General features: G+C 39.7%; 1 protein-coding gene across 12 annotated transcripts in view; it reads right to left on the bottom strand.

Annotated features, from left to right (window-relative positions):
• Window positions 1-20,531, bottom strand: part of PTK2 (protein tyrosine kinase 2) — a 391,237-nt gene that overhangs the window by 29,113 nt on the left and 341,593 nt on the right. For 10 of the 12 annotated variants that reach the window (XM_043507291.1, XM_043507296.1, XM_043507290.1 and 7 more), the window contains 3 exons: window positions 18,048-18,134; window positions 16,813-16,950; window positions 14,829-14,960 (listed from right to left, as the gene is read on the bottom strand). In XM_043507291.1, coding sequence (XP_043363226.1) covers window positions 14,829-14,960; window positions 16,813-16,950; window positions 18,048-18,134 — 357 coding nt within the window. The remainder of the gene's footprint in view (window positions 1-14,828; window positions 14,961-16,812; window positions 16,951-18,047; window positions 18,135-20,531) is intronic. The other 2 variants (XM_043507295.1, XM_043507294.1) reach the window with 1 other exon arrangement.

The following is a 20,531-nucleotide window of genomic DNA, read 5'->3' as shown; positions in this document are numbered from 1 at the left end:
AGGAAGATCTGTCTTCTACCTCCCTCAGCTAGGAATGTGTATGGAGGAGTCCATTTTCCACTGCACATAATGCCTACTAATTCCAGTGAAAATTACATGGAAATACAGTGGAGGCTTTTCTTATTTAAATAAATGCAGACTATGAAATGCTGGATTTCCACTAAAGTTATGTCATGTAGGGGTGTAAATTGTTTTGGGGTCAAACTTTTTGGAGGACAAAAATTCTGTGATTTTCATTTAAAACTATCCAGTCTCTATTCTCTGCTTATGAATGAAAATATGGCAGTGCTGTGCCCTGGATTACTAATGGTTAGGCATATCTTGCTAAATGTTCCAGAAAAAAATTGAAGCTGTGCTATACTGCAAAAATACACCTAGTATCAGTCTTTAGGAATAGTCACCATTTGTTGGCAGCCAGTAAGAAGAGTCTGAGCTGTGGTACAGTCATACTGTCAGCATTCACTCAGGCTTTCACAGACTATTTACTATTTGTATTAAGGTAGCGCTTAAAGGCCACAGCTGAGACCAAGACCCCTTTGTGCTAGGCACTGTACGACTACATAGAAAGAGACAGTCCCTGCCTCAGCAAGACCTTACATTTTAAATAGACAAGACAGACAAAAGGTGGGAGAAAGGCAGTATTATTCTTATTTTACAGATGGAAAACTGAGGCAGAGAGAGATTGTGTGACTTGCTCAAGATCACCCTGGGAGTCTGTGGCAAAGCTTGCAACTGAACCTATATCTCTTGAATCTCAACCCATTGCCTTAACCACAAGAGCACACATCCTTTCTGACAAAAGATTCTTTTTTGCTAGCTATGTAGGTGTCCAATATACATATAAATATGCATCTTTCATAAACCATGTAATGTTTTTTGTTATATTTTAAACTAAACTAAACTAAACAATACAAAAATTATCTTGCTCTATCTTAGTAAATTATTGTAACCAAAGAGCTTTACATTACTATTGGATTTGGAGCTAGTGTTCAGAAATTGTCTTAGTTTCATATTTATTTACATTGCAATGCTCTCGGGCAAAGCAAAAAAAAAATCTCAGTCACTAAAACACTGGATTGGGCAAACTTTAATGATTTTTAAGTTTCAATGAACTTACTTATTCTTCCAGGAAAGTGCCTAATAGTAGCATTCTCTCAGATAATGGTGAAATTTTCTGTTTTTGACGCAAAGGCAGAAGCATAATTACATATACTACACCTGAGAATAAAATACAACTTTTGGTGGCATTAAATAGATACAGAGAAAGGGAAAATAGATGGAATGATAGTACTTCTATTTTCTCAGTTTCAAAATACAGGCAGGGAAAAAAAAAAATCACTCTTTTTTGATTAAAAAGAAAAGGAGTACTTGTGGCACCTTAGAGACTAACAAATTTATTTGAGCATAAGCTTTCGTGAGCTACAGCTCACTTCATCGGATGCATCCGATGAAGTGAGCTGTAGCTCACGAAAGCTTATGCTCAAATAAATTTGTTAGTCTCTAAGGTGCCACAAGTTCTCCTTTTCTTTTTGCGAATACAGACTAACACAGCTGCTACTCTGAAACTTGTCTTTTTTGATTGTGACTTGTTTTTAATATTCTGTAACTTTGCCCTTTAAATGTCAAGATCACACAACAGTGCGGTCTGACTACTATATAAAGAACAGAAATCATGTAACACAAGTACTCTAGACAGTTAAAAAGAAACTGTAGAAAACTGCCTGAGGAAAAGAAAGTCTCCACATGTCCCAGCATAAATCTAGACTTTTCACACATGCTCAATTGCTAATACTTGCTCCCTGTCTTATCACTATAGGCTGGATTCAGTGCCCACTGAAATCAAAAGGAAGACTCCCATGACTGAATGGGCTTTGGATCAGACCCTCTAATGAGCAATTCACTTATATTGTAAACACATTTCAATTTTAATCATCTTTAGGGATTCTCTTCCTTTTGGGCTTTGCCAAAATCCATATTGCTGCAGTTCCTTCTATATTTACTCCCTTCTCCACTTTTGTCTATCTTGGTGCATCTGTAGCTGCCCCCATAACAGTAGTATCTTAAAAAGAAAAAGAGTACTTGTGGCACCTTAGAGACTAACAAATTTATTTGAGCATTAGTCTTTAAGGTACCACAAGTACTCCTTTTCTTTTTGCGAATACAGACTAACATGGCTGCTACTCTGAAACCTGTCAAGTAGTATCTTAGTGGCTAATGAAGACCAAAAGAATTAATCCTTGCAACATCTATGTGAGATAGGGAAGTGTCACAGATCCATAAGACCAGTCCTATGGCCCTAGCTTTCGAAGAGCCTCTGGGAGGACCCCTGCAGGGTGCCAGACCCCCTAGAGGGGTCTCACTCTTCCTCCAGAGAAAGCCACATGGATTCACTGGACCTCTGGGCCTTCAGCACCCCGCTTCACACTCAGAGCTCTGTTCAGCAAGCCCACCTGGGACAGACCCCCTGAGGGAGACTTATACAATTTTAGGGAGCAATGCACTTCCTCTGTCAGGATTTGCAATGACACACAGCAAATGTTGTAAAATAGAGGAGTTTATCAGTAGTCTGGAACACAGCATTGGAAGTCCTTGATTAGCATAGAGAAAAGCAAGTTACAGCAGAGTCCATCCTGGTCAGCACAGAATTCCAAAGCTCTGTCACGCTGACCTCTCTTTGTCTCAGCTCAGGAGTGCACCTCCACTGCTTTCTACAACCAACACTCAACTACTACCCTAGCACCTCCCCAGCTGGGCAAACTCTGCTTGGCTTTCTGCTGAGAGGTGGGCCATCCACGGTTGTTGATTAGATTTGTCACTGTCTTCTCAGATGCTCCACCTAAGGTCCAGGCAGCCATGAGCCAATCATACCTGTATCCCTGAGCCTCTGCAGAGAGCCAACAACCCTTTCTACCCTCTAGGGTGTGTTTGTGTGTATATATATTATATACAAACTTAAAAAAATAGGAAAATATTAAAATGCAACTCTACCCTGAAAAGTGAGTATGTAAAAATAGCAACCTGCTCAACAGACTTGTCTCATGCATCATCAACAGAATTGTTTACTAAGGTCCGGTTGGTTAGATCTATGCAAACTCATTGAAAGCAATGATGTTGCAAGGGGAATCACTGAGGACATGATTTAAAGACAATGATGCCTACAGGTATCTACCAAATGATGATGGCTAGGTAGAGGGCCATTTAATATCCGTTTAATTTATATGTATCTTATTAAAAATATAATGGACTTAACGCTGTGCTATCAGCCAGCCTATGTAAACACATGTACTTACAATTGTTATCATTATTCTCCAATCCCTGGCTCTTTCTGGTTGTCTATTACATTCCTTTATTTTATCTGGTCTTAAATTAGCTCAAAAGTTTTTTTTGATGCAGGGTCTGTCTTTTACTGTATGTTCTTACAATACCTACCACTATGGGATATCAGGGCCTTTAATACTTATCTATATAAAACCAACAATATGGACAGCCCTTTGCAAAGGAGCATATTTCCCAGGAGCTGGCAGATACTGGCCTGCAGCACATGTGAGTACTTCAGAAACTTAAGTACATACACAACAATATAAACGCTTTCAGCCTCAGTCTAAGAATACAGTGCTCAATGACTAACAACAGGCACTGGTATGGCTTTCTAAATCCCTTGAGATAATTCCCATTTTCAGTTATTCACGTGTATAGCTGTGGGTTATCAGTTCAGCAAAGCAAGAGTTCTAAAGGCAATCCTATTGCAGCTTTGATCTTTCTAAGTGACAAGATTTCACTGACCCTTTTCGTCCCTGGGTGCTAGCACTGGAACAATGATATGGTGCCAGAATTTTAACAAGGAGCAAAAAAAAAACAAAAAAAAACAACCCCCCCCCCCACCTCAGTTAGCAACAATGCATGTGACACTCTCTGAATAAAATACTTGCCACCCATCACACACAAAAATCTACCAGTTTCATACTCTATCCATCATTCTGTACTGCCAAACCAAATCCCTCATCCTTTCCATTCCCTACCCCATTCCCGGGACCTTTTGACTCACCATGTTCCCCTTCCCTAGAACCTTATGGAGACTTCCCTACTTGACAGTGGGAGATGACAGGCACTGTGTGGCTGGTTGGATGGGGAGCTGATCCTCTCTGATGATTAGTTGGTCTGTAAAATATGTCCCCTTTGGTTCTTGAGTGGGCAGCGAAGGGAGTTTTCCAGTGCTTATTGGGGAAGGAGTTGGGGGAGTCTCATGGCATATGGAGTTGGGAGGTAAAGGGGAGCAAAAGTTCACAAGGAAACCAGTAGGTTGCTGAGCCCCATGAAATTAACCCATCCAGCCAAGCTGGTGTGTCTTGCAGATCTAGTTAACACCATGATAAGGGACAGAAACAATTTATAAAAAATGAATTCTGAAGATGTTGGAGAAATTCATGGTTTAGGATTCCACATTTACCTGGGAAAGTTTATCACTTGCCACTGGCGAGTCGGTTTTTCAAGCCCTGATTCTCCTCATGACCCTTAATACTGACTGTAGCAATAAAACCACCTTCAAATACATTTCACGTATTTCCATAATATGAAGTCTCTCTCTTGACCTTTCAGACTGTGGGGCTGAGCAAAGGTTTATTTCAATGGCAGAATTACTGAATGCACTAAGCAAAAATGGAAGTGTAAGGAAAATATTTTGTGCTTGCTATTTCTACAGATTTCTTTAGAGCAAGAAGAAATTATATCCTTCTGGTCATAAATTCATAGTAAATCAAAATCCTGCAAAAGAAAGGGGATTTCTTGTCTACGTCTAATAAAGTGTGGTCTCACATATGTGAATTCTTTTGGAAATATCAACACGGAGTTTTCAGAATGGATGCATATGATGAAGAATTGGAATATAACCTACTGTACTTACATTACTGTTACTCATTAATAAAAACATATCAGTATTTTCAGGACATGCCAAGCTATAATATCTTGGTAGGATTTTCTCATGCTAAAAATTAAAAACCTATTTTAGTAGCAAGTCACACCAATTACTCTTGAGTTACCGTTCTCAGAGTCAAAGTTGGACAAGTATTAAACCATATGCATGTGGGAACTTTTATATACACAAAAACAACCAACAAGATAAGGAAACTATGCAAGTTATTTCATCCACAGCTATTGAGAGAAGGGAATATAAAGTTCTTAATGTAGCACTTGATCTCTGATGCCACAAGTGCTGAGAAATTGCTAAACAGACTGCATATGTGCATAATGAGCAATTAGGCACTATCAACACAAAACCAGAGAAGGATCCAAAGTGGGAATAAAATACAACTGGGTGAACAGATCATTAAAATGCTGTAAGAAAACATTTTACAGAAGACCAACATTACACATTTAGGCAACCAGAGGTTCAGAATCTAGAAAATGTGTCTGCAATTATTTGGAATTTAACTGGCAAAACTATGATTTTTAACCTGAAACACACACATCTATGCATATACAGTATATTTCTTCATCCAGGGTTTTTGTATAGGGCACCTGTCACCATGATATTTACGCACTACTAAGGTAAATTATATATACATGCTGGAAGTACGTTTTGGACTTCATGGGGGCTTCTGTTTGTCTCCTTTCTTTAGTTGTAAAAAGCTCTCCTTTTGGGTTAAATTATATAATCACACACACAAATATTCTATAATCTAGAAATGTCAATATTTAATTTTCAAAAATCAGGAATATATTTGATAGTCGGATCCAAAAAAATCAGAATCAGCAATACAAGTCTTAAAAGAATGATTAAAAAATTATTATAACAAATGAATTAACAGATTTACTTGAAAATTCATTCTGTACTCAGAGAGTAAACGATGTAAATTTGGGTTATACATACATACACACACTATGACTCTAATCCTATAATTCCATCCATATAACAGACCTCTGCCAACATGGATTCCCTGTGAATCAACAGGGCTCCGTAAGGGCACAAGTACCAACCTATACAGATCAGAGAGCAGAACTGTGGCCCACGATCTTTTTGTCAGTGCTGTAGAGCTGAAATTGAATGTGGCAGAGAGGGTGGTTTGATGTGGTAAAGTATTGTGACAGTAGTGAGGTAATGTTTGGAAATTGGTATTGTATTGCCTTAACTTTGGATTTCCTTGTTTTGTGCTTGTGTTGCTGAGAGAAAAATACACACGAACAAGCGTAACTAAGATTGTGTGTGTAAATAAATGCATGCAAACCAACACACGTGAAAAAGGTGAGATAGGCTGCAGTTCAGAGTGAGATCTTAATTTATTTCTTGGACTATTTTAGGCATTGTCTTAATTTGGTTACTGTGTTAAGTTATAGCTATATAAACCAGCAGTAATCTGATTTAAGTGGATCCACAAAGGGGTTTTAAATTAATCAAAAAACAAATTGTATTTGCACTGGTGCAACTTTGATGTTTAGATATCATCAGCATCATGTTCCTATTATGCCTCTGGCGTTTAGGGCAGTGACGAAGCCTCTCCACTCCAGTCTGTTTCTGGCAGGTCTTTCAATGGTGCCCCACGTTTTTCAGCTCGGCTTCCGTAGCTCTTTGCTATGTTGGTTTTGGGCAGCCTTGTTTTCGCTTCCCTTCTGGTGTCCATCTTATTGCTCCTCTGGTGATGGAATCAGTTTCCATCCGAAGCACATGGCCAATCCATCTCCAGTGCCTCCTAGCAATGATGGTGCTCAGATCCTCGTGGATGCACTGTGTCAGTAGATCTTGGTTTGAAATTGTTCTGGGCCAGAAGATATGGAGGATTTTTCTGAGGCAGGTTGTATGGAAGAAAGACAGTTTGGACATGTCATACTTTCTCATTCCCCAGCATTCTGCACTATAAAGTAGTGTTGAAAGTACACAGCTCTGATAAAAATCTTGAGTTTGGTTTTGGTGTTGTATTTTGATGATTTCCAGACTGTATTTAAGCTCCTGAAGGTGTTCCTGGATTTATTGATTTTGTTCCGGATGTCCTGGCTGATGGTGTTACCCAAGTATGTTTAGACAAGACCTTGATAAGTAACGACTCTTCACTTTTATAATCATTTTAATTTGATGATCTCACGGGACGTTACAAACATCAAGAAGGCCTCACAACCCCAATGAGAGTTAGGTCAATATTACCAATGAGGAAATTAAAGTTAAGTGATGTGGTAAAAATCGGGTGACCAGATAGCAATTGTGAAAAATCGGGACGGGGGAATAAGGGGTGGGGGTGTTAGTGGCGGTAATAAGTTGCCTATACAAGACAAAGCCCCTAATATTGGGACATCTGGTCACCCTAGGTAAAAATCACAAATCAGTGAGAGACTAGAATCCAGAACTCCTACCTGGCAAACTCATGCTTTGTCCAACAGAACATCTGAATGATGAAATAAGCAAATGATAGACTTCTGCTTGTTATGCATAACATGTTTAATACTATTATCCCATATCTAGATTGTTAGCTGTCAGATTTAGAGACTCTTTTTTTTTTTACTTGTCTGTACTATACTTAATACAATAGCAAGCTGTTCCTTGATTGGTGCTCCACTCACTTCTGTAATACAAAGAACTGTAGAGTAAATTTTTGTCCATTGTCTTTCAGTTCCACAACACTGTGAGACACTGATCTCCAAACATTTACATTTTACTCACTTTTGCCAAGACAATCTTAAAGAAAATGTCTTACTGCTAATTTAATTCCTCATAGTGTAATAAAGATGCCAGCCCAGACAGTGTGTAATATGATCCACCTACCAGCAGATGCAGACAGGAAAAAAAATACCCTGATGTCAGACCTGTAGTAAGGAGGTGTCCTAGACAAATACATGACTTCCTAATTCACTTCCTGTCTCCAAGCAGGTAGAGTTTTCTGTGTCTCTGAGCTTGAAGTTTTTAATAGTTCTTTATCCTATCTAACCTTGCTTCTATACTGATTGAAGCAGTTTTAGCTGATGGCTTTCCTTGGGAGATTTGTTTATTATTTTCTTTTTTATAAGCAGGATTTCAGAATACTGAATTCAGTTAATACCAATCAGTTAATACCGACACACGCAAACAGAATTTCAGTCTGTCAGTATTAACTAGCTTTGCATAGTAAATCAGTTTTATGAAAGCTACTTTCACAGATAATTTCTTCTCTGCCCATGCAGTAACTTACATTTCGGTGCCATTCCAATTTCATTCCTTGTTTGCACTGTTCTTGTTAACAATAATCATAGCATAACATATTCAGTGTTAATGATCTTTGTGCTGTTGTGTTTGGAGCTACAGTTTCCTGTTGCAGAAAGAACAGAAAATTCTGAGTCTATGAGCAAATCTGTGTTCTTCTTGTTCATCCTCAGTATGGCCTCTCTTCTTAATGCTCAATATATTATAATAGGCAATTGATAAATTTCTGTTTTCCTGAGAAACTTGATTCTCTGTGGCAGAAGCAATGCATGTTTTAGGAGCCTGGGGTATGCTGACTGCCTGTGTAAACAGACCTGATTCTGACCCCACACCAGTACAAATTGGGAATAACTTCATTAAAGTCAACTGAGTTACACTCGTTCAAAACCAGTCTAAGTGGAGACTGAAATCAGGCTCTGACACATCTATTCTCTACACACAGAATAATCCTCTGAAAGTTTCCTAATTTTAGGTGCATCGTGCAGGAGGAGAATCATGTTTCTGTAGAGATTTTCTCCCAACTCATAGTCCTAATGTTTTCTTGATGGAAAAGTATTCTTACCAGAGCATATGTGGGACTCAGCAATAGATTTGAGACAATAATGAACTCTGCTCTTCTCTATGAGAAGAAACAGGAGCACAGATGGGGAATACTGGTGAAGAGAAGTGATTTCTCACCAGACCATGAAGGATGTTCAGAACAAACCTCACATTGAATCTGATCTTGCACTCTTACACATGCAAGACTCTTGTGACATCTTCAGGAGATATGCACCTGTAAGGTCTGCAGACTGGGCCTATTGTGAGGACAGCTGAAGACATCATATAAGACACACCAAAAGCAACCTTCTTGGCCAGTGAGACAGAATTCAAAGGAAAGGTGAGAGCATCTAAAAACAAATTTCTCCTGATGGATGTTAGGCAGTCTGGATTTAACAGGGAAGTTCTTAAAAAAAAATCTAGATACAAAGAAGCTTTTCACCTTTTCATATCTATGACTATAGTCCATTAGAGACATGTGCTAGTAACCGGTCCTCCACCATAATTTCCCCAGGAATAAACCTGTAGAATGAAATCTCATTTTCAAGAAGTGCCTGGTTGTTAAGTAAACCATTTCCTTTGACAACATACTACGGATTTGAATATATTATGCTAATAAAATGTTAGCTTGTAATACCTAGCAATATATAAATCTCCATCAAATCTGTAACTGGCATCCAAAAATACTCCTTGAAGTCTCTGATCAGAATACATACAAAGAAAATATAAGCAGGAGAAGAGCCAAAGGTGAGGGGAGTATCCTTTCCCCCATCATTTGCTCAAGAAAAACAAAAATAATCATCCAAGATGAGATTTTGGAATTTTGCGTGTGACTCTCCATTTCTCCCCTTTGTATTCCTCAAAGAGTTCATATCAGGCCAATCCACCCTTCTGAGGAATGTACAATGTAGCTGCTCCCAGAGCCTGTCAACACTACTTCTAATTTTGCTGGAGTGTCACCTGAGTGCCAATGGTGGAAAACAAAGGCTGACAAAGGCAGACTGAAAAATAACGAATTCCTCAAAGCTGATGCTAAAGCTATATTCCAGGCTAAAAGAACCTTCCTATCAGTCTTCACTGATGCTGCCAAATCCCACCCCATGGAATTATCCAGAGTGGTACACTCTGAATATCCAGTCTGAGTATCTATACCCTGTATTTGAATTGAGTGTCTAGAGCTATAAAGAACTATCATCCTACTTCACTGAAAAGATCATGCACATTTGGGAAGACTTCCCAAAAAACTCAATCTGCCCTGTCTGCAGCCCATAGTTTGCTTGAATTCCTCAAGTTCAGCACATTCATTCGTCAAGAAGTTCTGAATACCCTAAAGAAGTCTTGACCCAAGACTTGCGAATCCTATCCAAAGCCTTCCTGGCTTGAAAGAGAGAGTCATGAGCAACTGATGCCACTCATGACCAAAACAGCCAACACCTCATTCAGGGAAGGACCCTTCTCTTCCTCCTTCAAACATGCAAAAGTCCAACCAACACTAAAGAAACCCACCCTGGATACATAAATTCTAGCCAAATACCTCAGTGTCAAACCTTTTCCTGAGCAAGCTGATAAGAGAAGTTAGTCAAAAGCCATCTTCAAGCTTATCCAACTGAAACTAATATCCTGGGACTGGCACAATCTGGATTCAGGCCAGGACATGGAACTGTACTGATTTAGTGGCACCGATGGATGATCTGCTGCCAATAGACAGAAGGCAGACATCCATTCTTATTCTCCTGGACTTCTCTGCAATATCTGATCCAGTTTACAATAAGACAGCTGTCTTGCCTGAAAGAAGTCGCAAGGGTCGAAGGTAATACACTAAAATGATTTAAGTCCTTCTTGGAGAGATGAGCCCAAAGAGTAGTGATGGGACACTGCACGTCTACTATGTTGATTCACGAGGAGGCCCACAAGTTTCACTTGTCTCTCCAACCCTATTCAAAACCTGCATGAGGCCACTAGTTGAACTGGTCAAATGACATGGATTCAAGTGCCTGTAATATGAATATGACACACCGCTCTACCTATTCTTCACCACATACAACCATAGTGCTATCTCCAGTAATTGGATGAGATCAGTTCATGGATGAAGAACAGCTGGTTGAAACTGAATCTAGGCAAGACAGAGAGGATGCTGGTATGCAGAGGAAAGCATTCTGAAGTGTTTGCAGCCACTGTGCAATCTCCTTTGGTAGCGGGTCCAAACCTGCAATTGGTCCATCAGTCTGTAGCTAAATTCTCACATTCTTCCCTGATGCTAAACTCTCATATAGTAAAATTGGTAAGCAATGCTTTCTACCATATCCAGTTGGCTAGGAGACTCCATGCCAGCTTGGCAAATGATGACCTGGTCTCAGTTATTCATGCCTTTGTCAGTTCTGAGCTGCACTACAGCAAGGTGATACACCTGGGTATGAGATGGTTGAGTTCAGGATCCTGAAAAAAGGAAGAAAGGAGAGTAGCAAAATACGGACCCTGGACTTCAGAAAAGTAGACTTAGACTCCCTTGGGGAACTGATGGGCAGGATCCCCTGGGAGGCTAATATAAGGGGGCAAGGAGTCCAGGAGAGCTGGCTGTATTTTAAAGAAGCCTTATTGAGGGTGCAGGAATAAACCATCCCAAAGTGCAGAAAGAATAGCAAATATGGCAGGCAACGAGCCTGGCTTAATAGTGAAAGCTTCGGTGAGTTTAAACTCAAAAAGGAAGCTTATAAGAAGTGGAAATTTGGACAGATGACTAGGGAGGAGTACAAAAATATTGCTAGAGCAGATTGGGGTGTAATCAAGAAGGCCAAGGGACAACTGGAGTTGCAGCTAGCAAGGGATGTGAAGAGTAACAAGAAGGGTTTCTACAGGCATGTTAGCAACAAGAAGGTGGTCAGATAAAGTGTGGGACCCTTACTGAATCAGGGAGGCAACATAGTGACAGATGATGTGGAAAAAGATGAAGTACTCAATGTTTGTTTTGCCTTGGTCTTCACAGACAAGGGCAGCTTCCAAACTGCTGCACTGGGCAACACAGCATAGGGAGTAGGTGAACAGCCCTCAGTGGTGAAAGAACAGGTTAAAGACTATTTAGAAAAGCTGTTCATGAGTCCAGATCTAATGCATCCAAGGGTGCTGAGGGAGTTGGCTGATGTTATTGCAGAGCCATTGGCCATTATCTCTGAAAATTCGTGGCGATCAGGGGAGGTCGCCTGGATGATTGGAAAAAGGCAAATATAATGCCCATATTTAAAAAAGGGAAAAAAGAGAACCCGGGAACTACAGATCAGTCAGTCTCACTTCAGTCCCCAGCAAAATCATGGAGCAGGTCCTCAGGGAATCCATTTTGAAGCACTTGGAGGAGAGGAAGGTGATCAGGAACAGTCAACATGGATTCACCAAGGACAAGTCATGCCTGACCAATCTGATTACCTTCTGTGATGAGGTAACTGGCTCTGTGGATATGGGGAAAGCAGTGGATGTGATATATCTTGACTTTACCAAAGCTTTTGATATGGTCTCCCACAGTATTCTTGCCAGCAAGTTAAAAAAGTATGGATTGGATGAATGGACTATAAGGTAGATAGAAAGCTGTCTAGATTGTTGGGCTCAACGGGTAGTGATCAACGGCTCGATGTCTACTTGGCAGCCGGTATCAAGCTGAGTGCCCCAGAGGTCGGTCCCGGGGCTGGTTTTGTTCAACATCTTCATCAATGATCTGGGTGATGGGATTAATTGCACCCTCAGCAATTTCGCAGTTGACACCAAGCTGGGGGGAGAGGTAGATAAGATGGAGGGTAGGGATAGGGTCCTGAGTGTCCTAGACAAATTGGAGGATTGGGCCAAAAGAAATCTGATGAGGTTCAACAAGGGCAAGTGCAGAGTCCTGCACTTAGGAAGGAAGAATCCCATGCATCGCTACAGGCTGGGGACCGACTGGCTAAGCAGCAGTTGCAGAAAAGGACCTGGGGATTATAGTGGATGAGAGGCTGGATATGAGTCAACAGTGTGCCCTTATTGCCAAGAAGGGAATGGCTTGTGCTGTATTAGTAGGAGCATTGCCAGCAGATCGAGGGAAGTGATTATTCCCCTCTATTCAGCACTGGTGAGGCCACACCTGGAGTATTGCGTCCAGTTTTGGTCCCCCCACTACAGAAGGGATGTAGACAAATTGGAGAGAGTCCAGCGGAGGGCAACGAACATGACTGGGGGCTGAGGCACATGACTTATGAGGAGAGGCTGAGGGAACTGGGGTTATTTAGTCTGCAGAAGAGAAGAGCGAGGGGGGATTTGTTAGCAGCCTTCAATTACCTAAGGGGGGTTTCAAAGAGGATGGAGCTAGACTGTTCCTAGTGGTGGCAGATGTCAGAACAAGAAGCAGTGGTCTCAAGTTGGAGTGGGGGAGGTCTAGGCTGGAAACACTATTTCACTAGGAGGGTGTTGAAGCACTGGAATGGGTTACCCTAGGGAGGTGGTGGAATCTCCAGCCTTAGAGGTTTTTAAGGCCCAGCTTGACAAAGACTTGGCTGGGATGATTTAGTTGATGTTGGTCTTGCTTTGAGCAGGCGATTGGACTAGATGACCTCCTGAGGTCTCTTCCAACCCTAATATGTTATGATTCTAAATCTTCAGCAATTAGGAAACTAACTGGTACAGAATGCTGTACCATGTCTCCTCAGCAACACTGAACACATCAAACCTGTATTCCATTCCCCTATATTTGCTTCTCATAGAATACTGAGCCAAATTCAAGGTCTCATTTGTTTTCTCCAAAACTCTCAGTGGCCTGGGCCCAGAGAACCTACAAGGTCACCTAAAACTCCACGAAGACAATTGTGGTCGATAAATTTGTCCCTTTGGCACAATGGAACTTTCTGCAATGAGGGTAAAGCTCATCTGTGCAAGGGACAGTTTTCTTGAGGGCCAGTTCAGGACAGTAGAACAGACTCCCACAAGATCTAAGGACTATCATAAACCTCACTGCCTTCCACTCTAAGTGCAACATGCACTTCTTTGCCTTTGCCTTCTGTGACAAACATACAGCAACACGTGTACATTGTAAAAAAATTCTAAAACAAAACATTCCACTGTGCACACTTCTCCCCCTGGGGAAAGGATGAAAAAGCATGAGAAGAAAAAACACATGATGGATATTAATCATGATGCTTAATGCACTAATGAAAGGTGATCAGTTATTACAGTGGTAAGCATAGCATAAAAACCTATATAGTACAGAACAGAGCACTGTTCCTCATCCTGTGGTCTGACTGTGCTGTCTTTGTAACACTCCCAGTAGCTATTGGTCTGAAGAGTAAGCATCTGAACACAGAACTTGAACTCTGAGTCTGTGTTTTGCTGCTAATATAGATGTTTGGGAAACTAGAATTTTGATTCTCCCGGAAGACCTGGGTTCCACCCCAGAAAAGCAAGACTATGACCTTGGCAAGAAGAGAAAAGGGATGATTCATCTGCAGAGATTAGGAAATCAAAGAAATTACTCTCCCCAACTCCCTGCTTTTTTTTTTTTTTTAAATTACACCCTCCCATCAATTTCTCTCACTGCTCCTCGAGCAGAAAATTGGACAATTCTTTCAAGAGACAGGGTTGCCAGATAAATGTGAAATTATCTCTTTTCCTAGGGATTGGAAAAGATTTAGAAATCTCTCTGCTCTACCTGCTCAGAAGCAAATCTGGATGCCCACACAGTAGCATTTTGCAGCACCCTTCATAATCTATAGAGGCCTAACTGTGGAAAACAAATGTGTGATGAAGATCCAGATATGGACCACAAGAAAAACAGCTGCTCAAGAAGTTTTAAAAACTGGATTTGTTTGCCTAGCAAAACTTTTCATTTCAGTTATCAGTTTAAAAAGTCAATATTTCAGATGTCAATAACTGATGGTAATGAATCACATCATGTTTGTGTGGAACAGACAGAAGTTTGTATTTAAAAAAAGACAGTTGAGAAGCATATATTGTGCTATTAATTGAGGACTAGGATGGCTCAAACCTTAAATGCCAGTTAAGGTTCAGTAGTAACTTATCTGTTCAATTAATATTCCTGTTACACAGAAACTATTAATTTTAATAAGCTTTAATTGTAGACTGCTACTGAGATTAGTGGTACTCTGCAATGTATTACCAGGAATCTCTCTTCTTTTTCAAGCCAGCGTTGATCTTCCTCCATTTCCTGTTGCTGTCGTATCAATCTCTCCTCCATTAGATGTGTTGGTAGGACCTGTCCCATTCCTCGCATGTCCAAAGTGCCAGAATCCTAAGAGGGAAAGCTCAAGGGTTGCCATTTGCCTACCATGGCAGAATGTCATGGGACTCAATAGTTTTTATACACAGTTGTGAAAACTCTTGTATTTATTGTAAGAGAAGGGATTTAGAAAACCCAAAACCTACAGTCCGAGTCAAGCATGGCTCTCAGCTCTACTAAAGTATTAAAGTGGCACATCAAAAAGGACACATTCCAGTTGTAAACATTTAGTTTGCCCTGCTTATTCTTATTGGAATGGAATGAATTTTAGACATCTATTTTACTTTTCAAGAATTTGACATGCCTTTTTTTTCCTCTTTTCACTAAGCTTGAAAACAGATTTGTCAGTATTACCGTCTGGGTTTTGGGCACTAGCACAATGTTTGGGTTGCTAACACTGTAGGATAATGTTTCTGTCCAAACAAACAAACCCTCCTCCCCACCTGTTTTTACTGACACTTTTTAAAAATATCATGTACATATTTCTAATAGATTTTGTAAACTTCTTGTTCTACAGAATCTAAATTTTGGGCCTAACGTACCTGACATTGTCCCCTTAAAGTGGTTCTTTAAAGCACTAACCACAAGAAATGTAGGGAGGGGTTTTCATAGGAGCCAAAGGGAGTTAGGTGCCCAACTCCAATTGAAATTCAATGTGATTTGGTCACCTAACCCCCATACATTCCTGAGAAAAACTCAGCTGTAATGTATTAGTGATGAATATGCACAAAACACATCATGTTCTTATACTGCCTTCTCCTTCACCCCTACCTGAGCACACAGAAGGGTCAGATTCTATTGTTCTTATTGACTAGTTGGGGGATTTAGGGTATTACTCTACCTGTGTAAGAATGGAAGAAACATTTTCATCATTAACTAGCCATTCCATCCCCATGGAGGAATCCTACAACACCAACTATATATAGTGAAGGTAACAACCAGTACAGTATAGGCAGAACATCAAATCAACCTAGTGCTCTCTTGGGCAAAAAAAAGCACAAATATGGGTTTCTTTGCATGACACGTCTCTGCTGTCCTGTATTTAGCAGGATATCCCACTTTTCCGTTCTGCTCATGCATTACAGGTAGAGAGAGAAAAGCACCACCACAGGGAGCAAATAGACTTAGTAAGATGGGAGCTGCATGAGGATCACTACCATGAAGAGATAGGGAAAAGAAGGAGAGATGAAGGGACTGCAGGGAGAAAGGAAGGGAAAAGGATGGAATGTTGGAAGGGTAATGAAAAAATTAAAAGGATGAAGGGGAAGGATGGGTTGGGGAAAGAGTTTGGCAATCTGTGTGGCACTTAGTGGTGGTGGGATGCTGAGAGGTATGCTGTGATCATGGAGAAACCTTGGATTCATAAAGTGCACTAGGTATCCCGGGCACTATATATTTTTTTAATGTATGATGAATTAATATATATTTTATTTAGCATAAACTTTTCTCCTTTAATAATAAGTAATAACAACTTTGCTCTTTTGCGGTGCATTTTGTCTGAGGAACTCAAAGAACTTTATAACCATGAATTTAGTCTCAACACCCCCAAAAAGGAGGGTAAATACTAATATCCCCATTTTAACAATGGGTGATCTCAGGTATAAGTGCACCACAGCTTGTCTAAGCTCATATAAGAAATCAGTGGTAGAACCATGAACAGACTCCAGTCACGATTCCCACTCCGCTGTTTTTACTGATAAACAACATTCCCTTTCTTCATTAATCAAACCATTTTAAAACTCCAAGGAAAATCGACTTAGTTTCCCTAGATTAAACACCAGAGTTGTAGTTGCAATTTTTAAAAAAAGCTTTATAATGCAAGTACTGTACAATGTGCAATAAACTTTGTGAAAATTCACATTACCTCCATGGTGGGGAGCCACATTGATATTTCCTGAGGCCGATGGTTCCAGGAATCTGCTTGATCCAAAAGAGATGCCTGGCCAGGATAAATGCTGCCTGCCATGGCTGGTATCCCATGAGAACCAGGATAGCCAGAGACCTATAAAAAGAAAATGCTTGATGATCATATTAAGGCCCCCAGTTAAGCTCCTCCATGTTTGATGATTCTCTCTCATGTGGCCAAAACAGAGAGCATAATAAATGCCTCATGGCAAGAGATTAAGTCAATGAAAAAAAAAAAAATGTAGAGAACCAGAAGAAAAGTCAGCAATTCAAACTAAAATATGACATACTCACAAATACAGCTTTAACAAACCACATTTATTGTGTTAGAATAAGTGCCCTCAACTAGTGTTAAAAGTTATGTTTTAACCCTAGTAGCAGAGGGCATCAAAATCCCTTAATGAACAAAAACATATCCATCAGTACATTTTCAACATAAGGAATTACACACACAACTCTCATTAATGTTAACAGGAATCGTGCACATATCTCCCTTTGAACTATGCTAAAAATGTACCCCCTAGTGTATGTGACAAGCTTAAATCCTGAGTGACAGCATGTAATTATCATAGCTGCAGGATGGCCTGACAAAATTCCTTCTCTATAGAAAAATCAAATCAATTTTAATGAGACTGAAGTGTGCTCATTTTAAAAAATGCTGCTTCCGTCAGGATGCTTCTGCAGCTTTAAGCTAATCTAGAAATTCTGAAACAGCTCCATGGCAGACAATGTTTTGAATTTACTTTGATGGTACAAGACCAAAGCTAAACAGGCAAGTATACTATGTGTTAACATTTGGAGAGGACTATCAACTCGAGGGAACAAGAAATGCTTCAAAGAACTCACTGGAGAACACAGCATGAACAAGGCCAAGGTAATCAGACCACTTAATCCTATTTTGACATGCAAGTGACTTTGTTAGCCAAGTATAAATTGTCACATGCATGTTACATGAACACTGAACTTCCTTGATAAATATGAGAAAAAGTTTATTACTGTAGTTTTAATTGACTTGATTGCCATTTGGAATCAACCTACCAGACTCAATTCTGGTCTTACACTGGTGTAAATTGGAAGTATGTCTATTGAACTCAATGGAGCTAAACTGGTGCACACATGAGGAGAAAGACACCCACTACATGCAAACGGATGATAAACTATTTTAAAACAGCAGGCACAAAGATAATATTTTACCTGGTAATGATTGGGCGGTACCATATGCTGTGGACTAGGATAAAACCCTTCACTGGATCTTGGACTGGGATAACCAGGTCTGCTGGGCTATAAATATAAGAGAGTGCACTTTTAAAGAGAACAATCATATAAATAAAATACAACGATCAAAGTAAGTTATTTTCAGGAAAGGCAAATTTTCTCATACTGCTAAACTTACACGAGATGCTTCATGAAAGCAAGCTTCAAAATGTAAGCAAAAAAGGATTGTAGGAAACATAACAGAGTTGAGTGAATAATTCATTCAATGAATTTTAACTCTTTTTCTGTTTGCAAACAGTTTAGGCTAGTCTCACATTTAATATTCAAAATTATTTGCTGAACAATTTCTATTAATAACTCTTGTTCTGTAGGTTCTTTGAGAGTAGCTGATTGTGAATATCCAATAACCTGAACTATGGGTTGGTTCTGAGAGGACACACTATTAAAGCATAATAATTAAAATCAGGTTTCAGGTGTGAATGCTCACGTTTCCAAGTTCATAATCGGCTTCCTGCCAGTATTTGCCAACACTTCCCATATATTTTGGCGAATGCTCCTGACAGTTAACTCTCCTTTGCTAGAATAGTGGTCTAAAGTACAGGTAAAGCACAGTAAAGCCTAAACACAGGTAAAGCAAACTGAATTATTTATTGGAATGAATATTCACAGAAATTATTCTGAGAGACTCCCTGAGCTCTAATTGTTAATGTCCAATCTAGCGAAGCAGCTAGAAATGTCTCGCATTAGAATGGACAGCAGCATTAACTATAGGTGGCACCTAGCAAGTGGCCACAAAACTCCTTGGCTGGCTATTAGATAACTGATCCCTTTCCTCTTTAGGATTAGTTGCAACACTTCCTGTAACTGTACATCGTCTGGTCAATCATGAAAAAGTGAAAGATTTCAAAGGGTAATATTATACACTGTAATGTGAAAAGAAGCTTGCTATTCTGCATTGGCATCTAAGAGTGTATGATTTTGCTGGAAACTGTTTATCTGTGGCCACCAAATGGTGGAGATATTGCTTAGAGCGACATATATAATGCCACATATATAAAGAGAGTAACTTGAACAGGAACAAAAATGATCTAAACCCCTCAAATAGAAAATGATGCACAATACCGTGGATATCAGATTTCAAAATCAGCATACTTGATCAGGTCCCAAAGCTCATAAAATCACTGTTCTCAAAGGCGTTAATGATGTGCTTTTCTAACAGTTGTAATTCTTCATTCATTACATTAAAAAAGCATTTAGTCCACTCAGATTAAGCTTTAGAAAGCAAAATGTACTCCCTTCATCAAACAATCTTTCAAATTATTAACCACCATTGTTATTATGGGTCATGCAATATATTTCCTTTGCCAATGTATATATTACTGACTATATAAACATTAAATCTTGACAGTTAGGCCAGGTCTACATTACAATGTATACTATGTCAGTATAACTATGTCACTCAGAGGGGTAAAAAAATCCATACCCCTGACCCTAACCCCCGTGTAGATAGTGGTATGTCAACGGGAGAGCTTCTACTGTCAACACAACTACCATCTCTTGGGCAGGTGGATTAATTATGCCGATGGGAGAGCTCTCGTAGGAACATCTTCACTTAAGAGCTGCAGCAGTGTTTTAACTGTAGACTTCCCTCAATCTTAGTTGATTAAATAGGTCAATGGGATATTTTGAATTCATTTTAGAACAAAAAGTTCAAATCATTTTTCCATGGGCTATGTTTCTTGTCCTGTTGTCCCTATTAAAGTACAGAAGTGGGGCTCACAACTCTCTCAGCCAACAAGCTAAAGATGGTTAAAAAAAAATAAAAAGACCCCATCTTTTGCCAGGATTGTTTATGGATGCATGCGGCAGAAACAGCAGCTGCTGGCTTCAGGTTTTCATGGTCAAGTAGCTGGTTAAGACACAGCCAATATTTGGCACTGGGATGATGATGGAAGTCTGAACTCAAGGAGAAGCTAGTCAAAATATTTGTGCCCAATGGCTCCAATGAGGAGACACTGACGATAGTGGACTTTGGGGCTACTCAGCATCTTGCAGGATTAGACTTCAAGACTGCACGGCAGTGGTGTCCAGATGGACAGCAGATAGACGAACCAATGAACATAAAAAAAATACTACTTAAGGATCCTTTAAACTATAAAAGGGAAACCTTCAGAGAGGAAGCGTAATAGTCTCTTCAGAATAAAGTAAAAATGTAATGAACTCATTTCTATCCACTCACTATATATATAAACTTTACTTTATGATTGTCAGGGATCTTACTAGGTATTAATTTACAAGAAATAACAGACAGAAAGAAAGGGGGAAAATGTTTAGCCCTAGGCAAAACAATTTAATGGCAAACCATTCTAGTCTTTTTCAAGTTACATGACCATGAGAAAAGAGAGAAACAAGAGAAAGGTTAGTACAATATTGGCTAACAGTTTGATCCAACACCACAAAACT

This window comes from Dermochelys coriacea, chromosome 2 (assembly GCF_009764565.3).
Source record: "Dermochelys coriacea isolate rDerCor1 chromosome 2, rDerCor1.pri.v4, whole genome shotgun sequence".
Classification (NCBI taxonomy): Eukaryota; Metazoa; Chordata; order Testudines; family Dermochelyidae; genus Dermochelys; species Dermochelys coriacea.
This window is presented reverse-complemented; position numbering and strand designations above follow the sequence as displayed.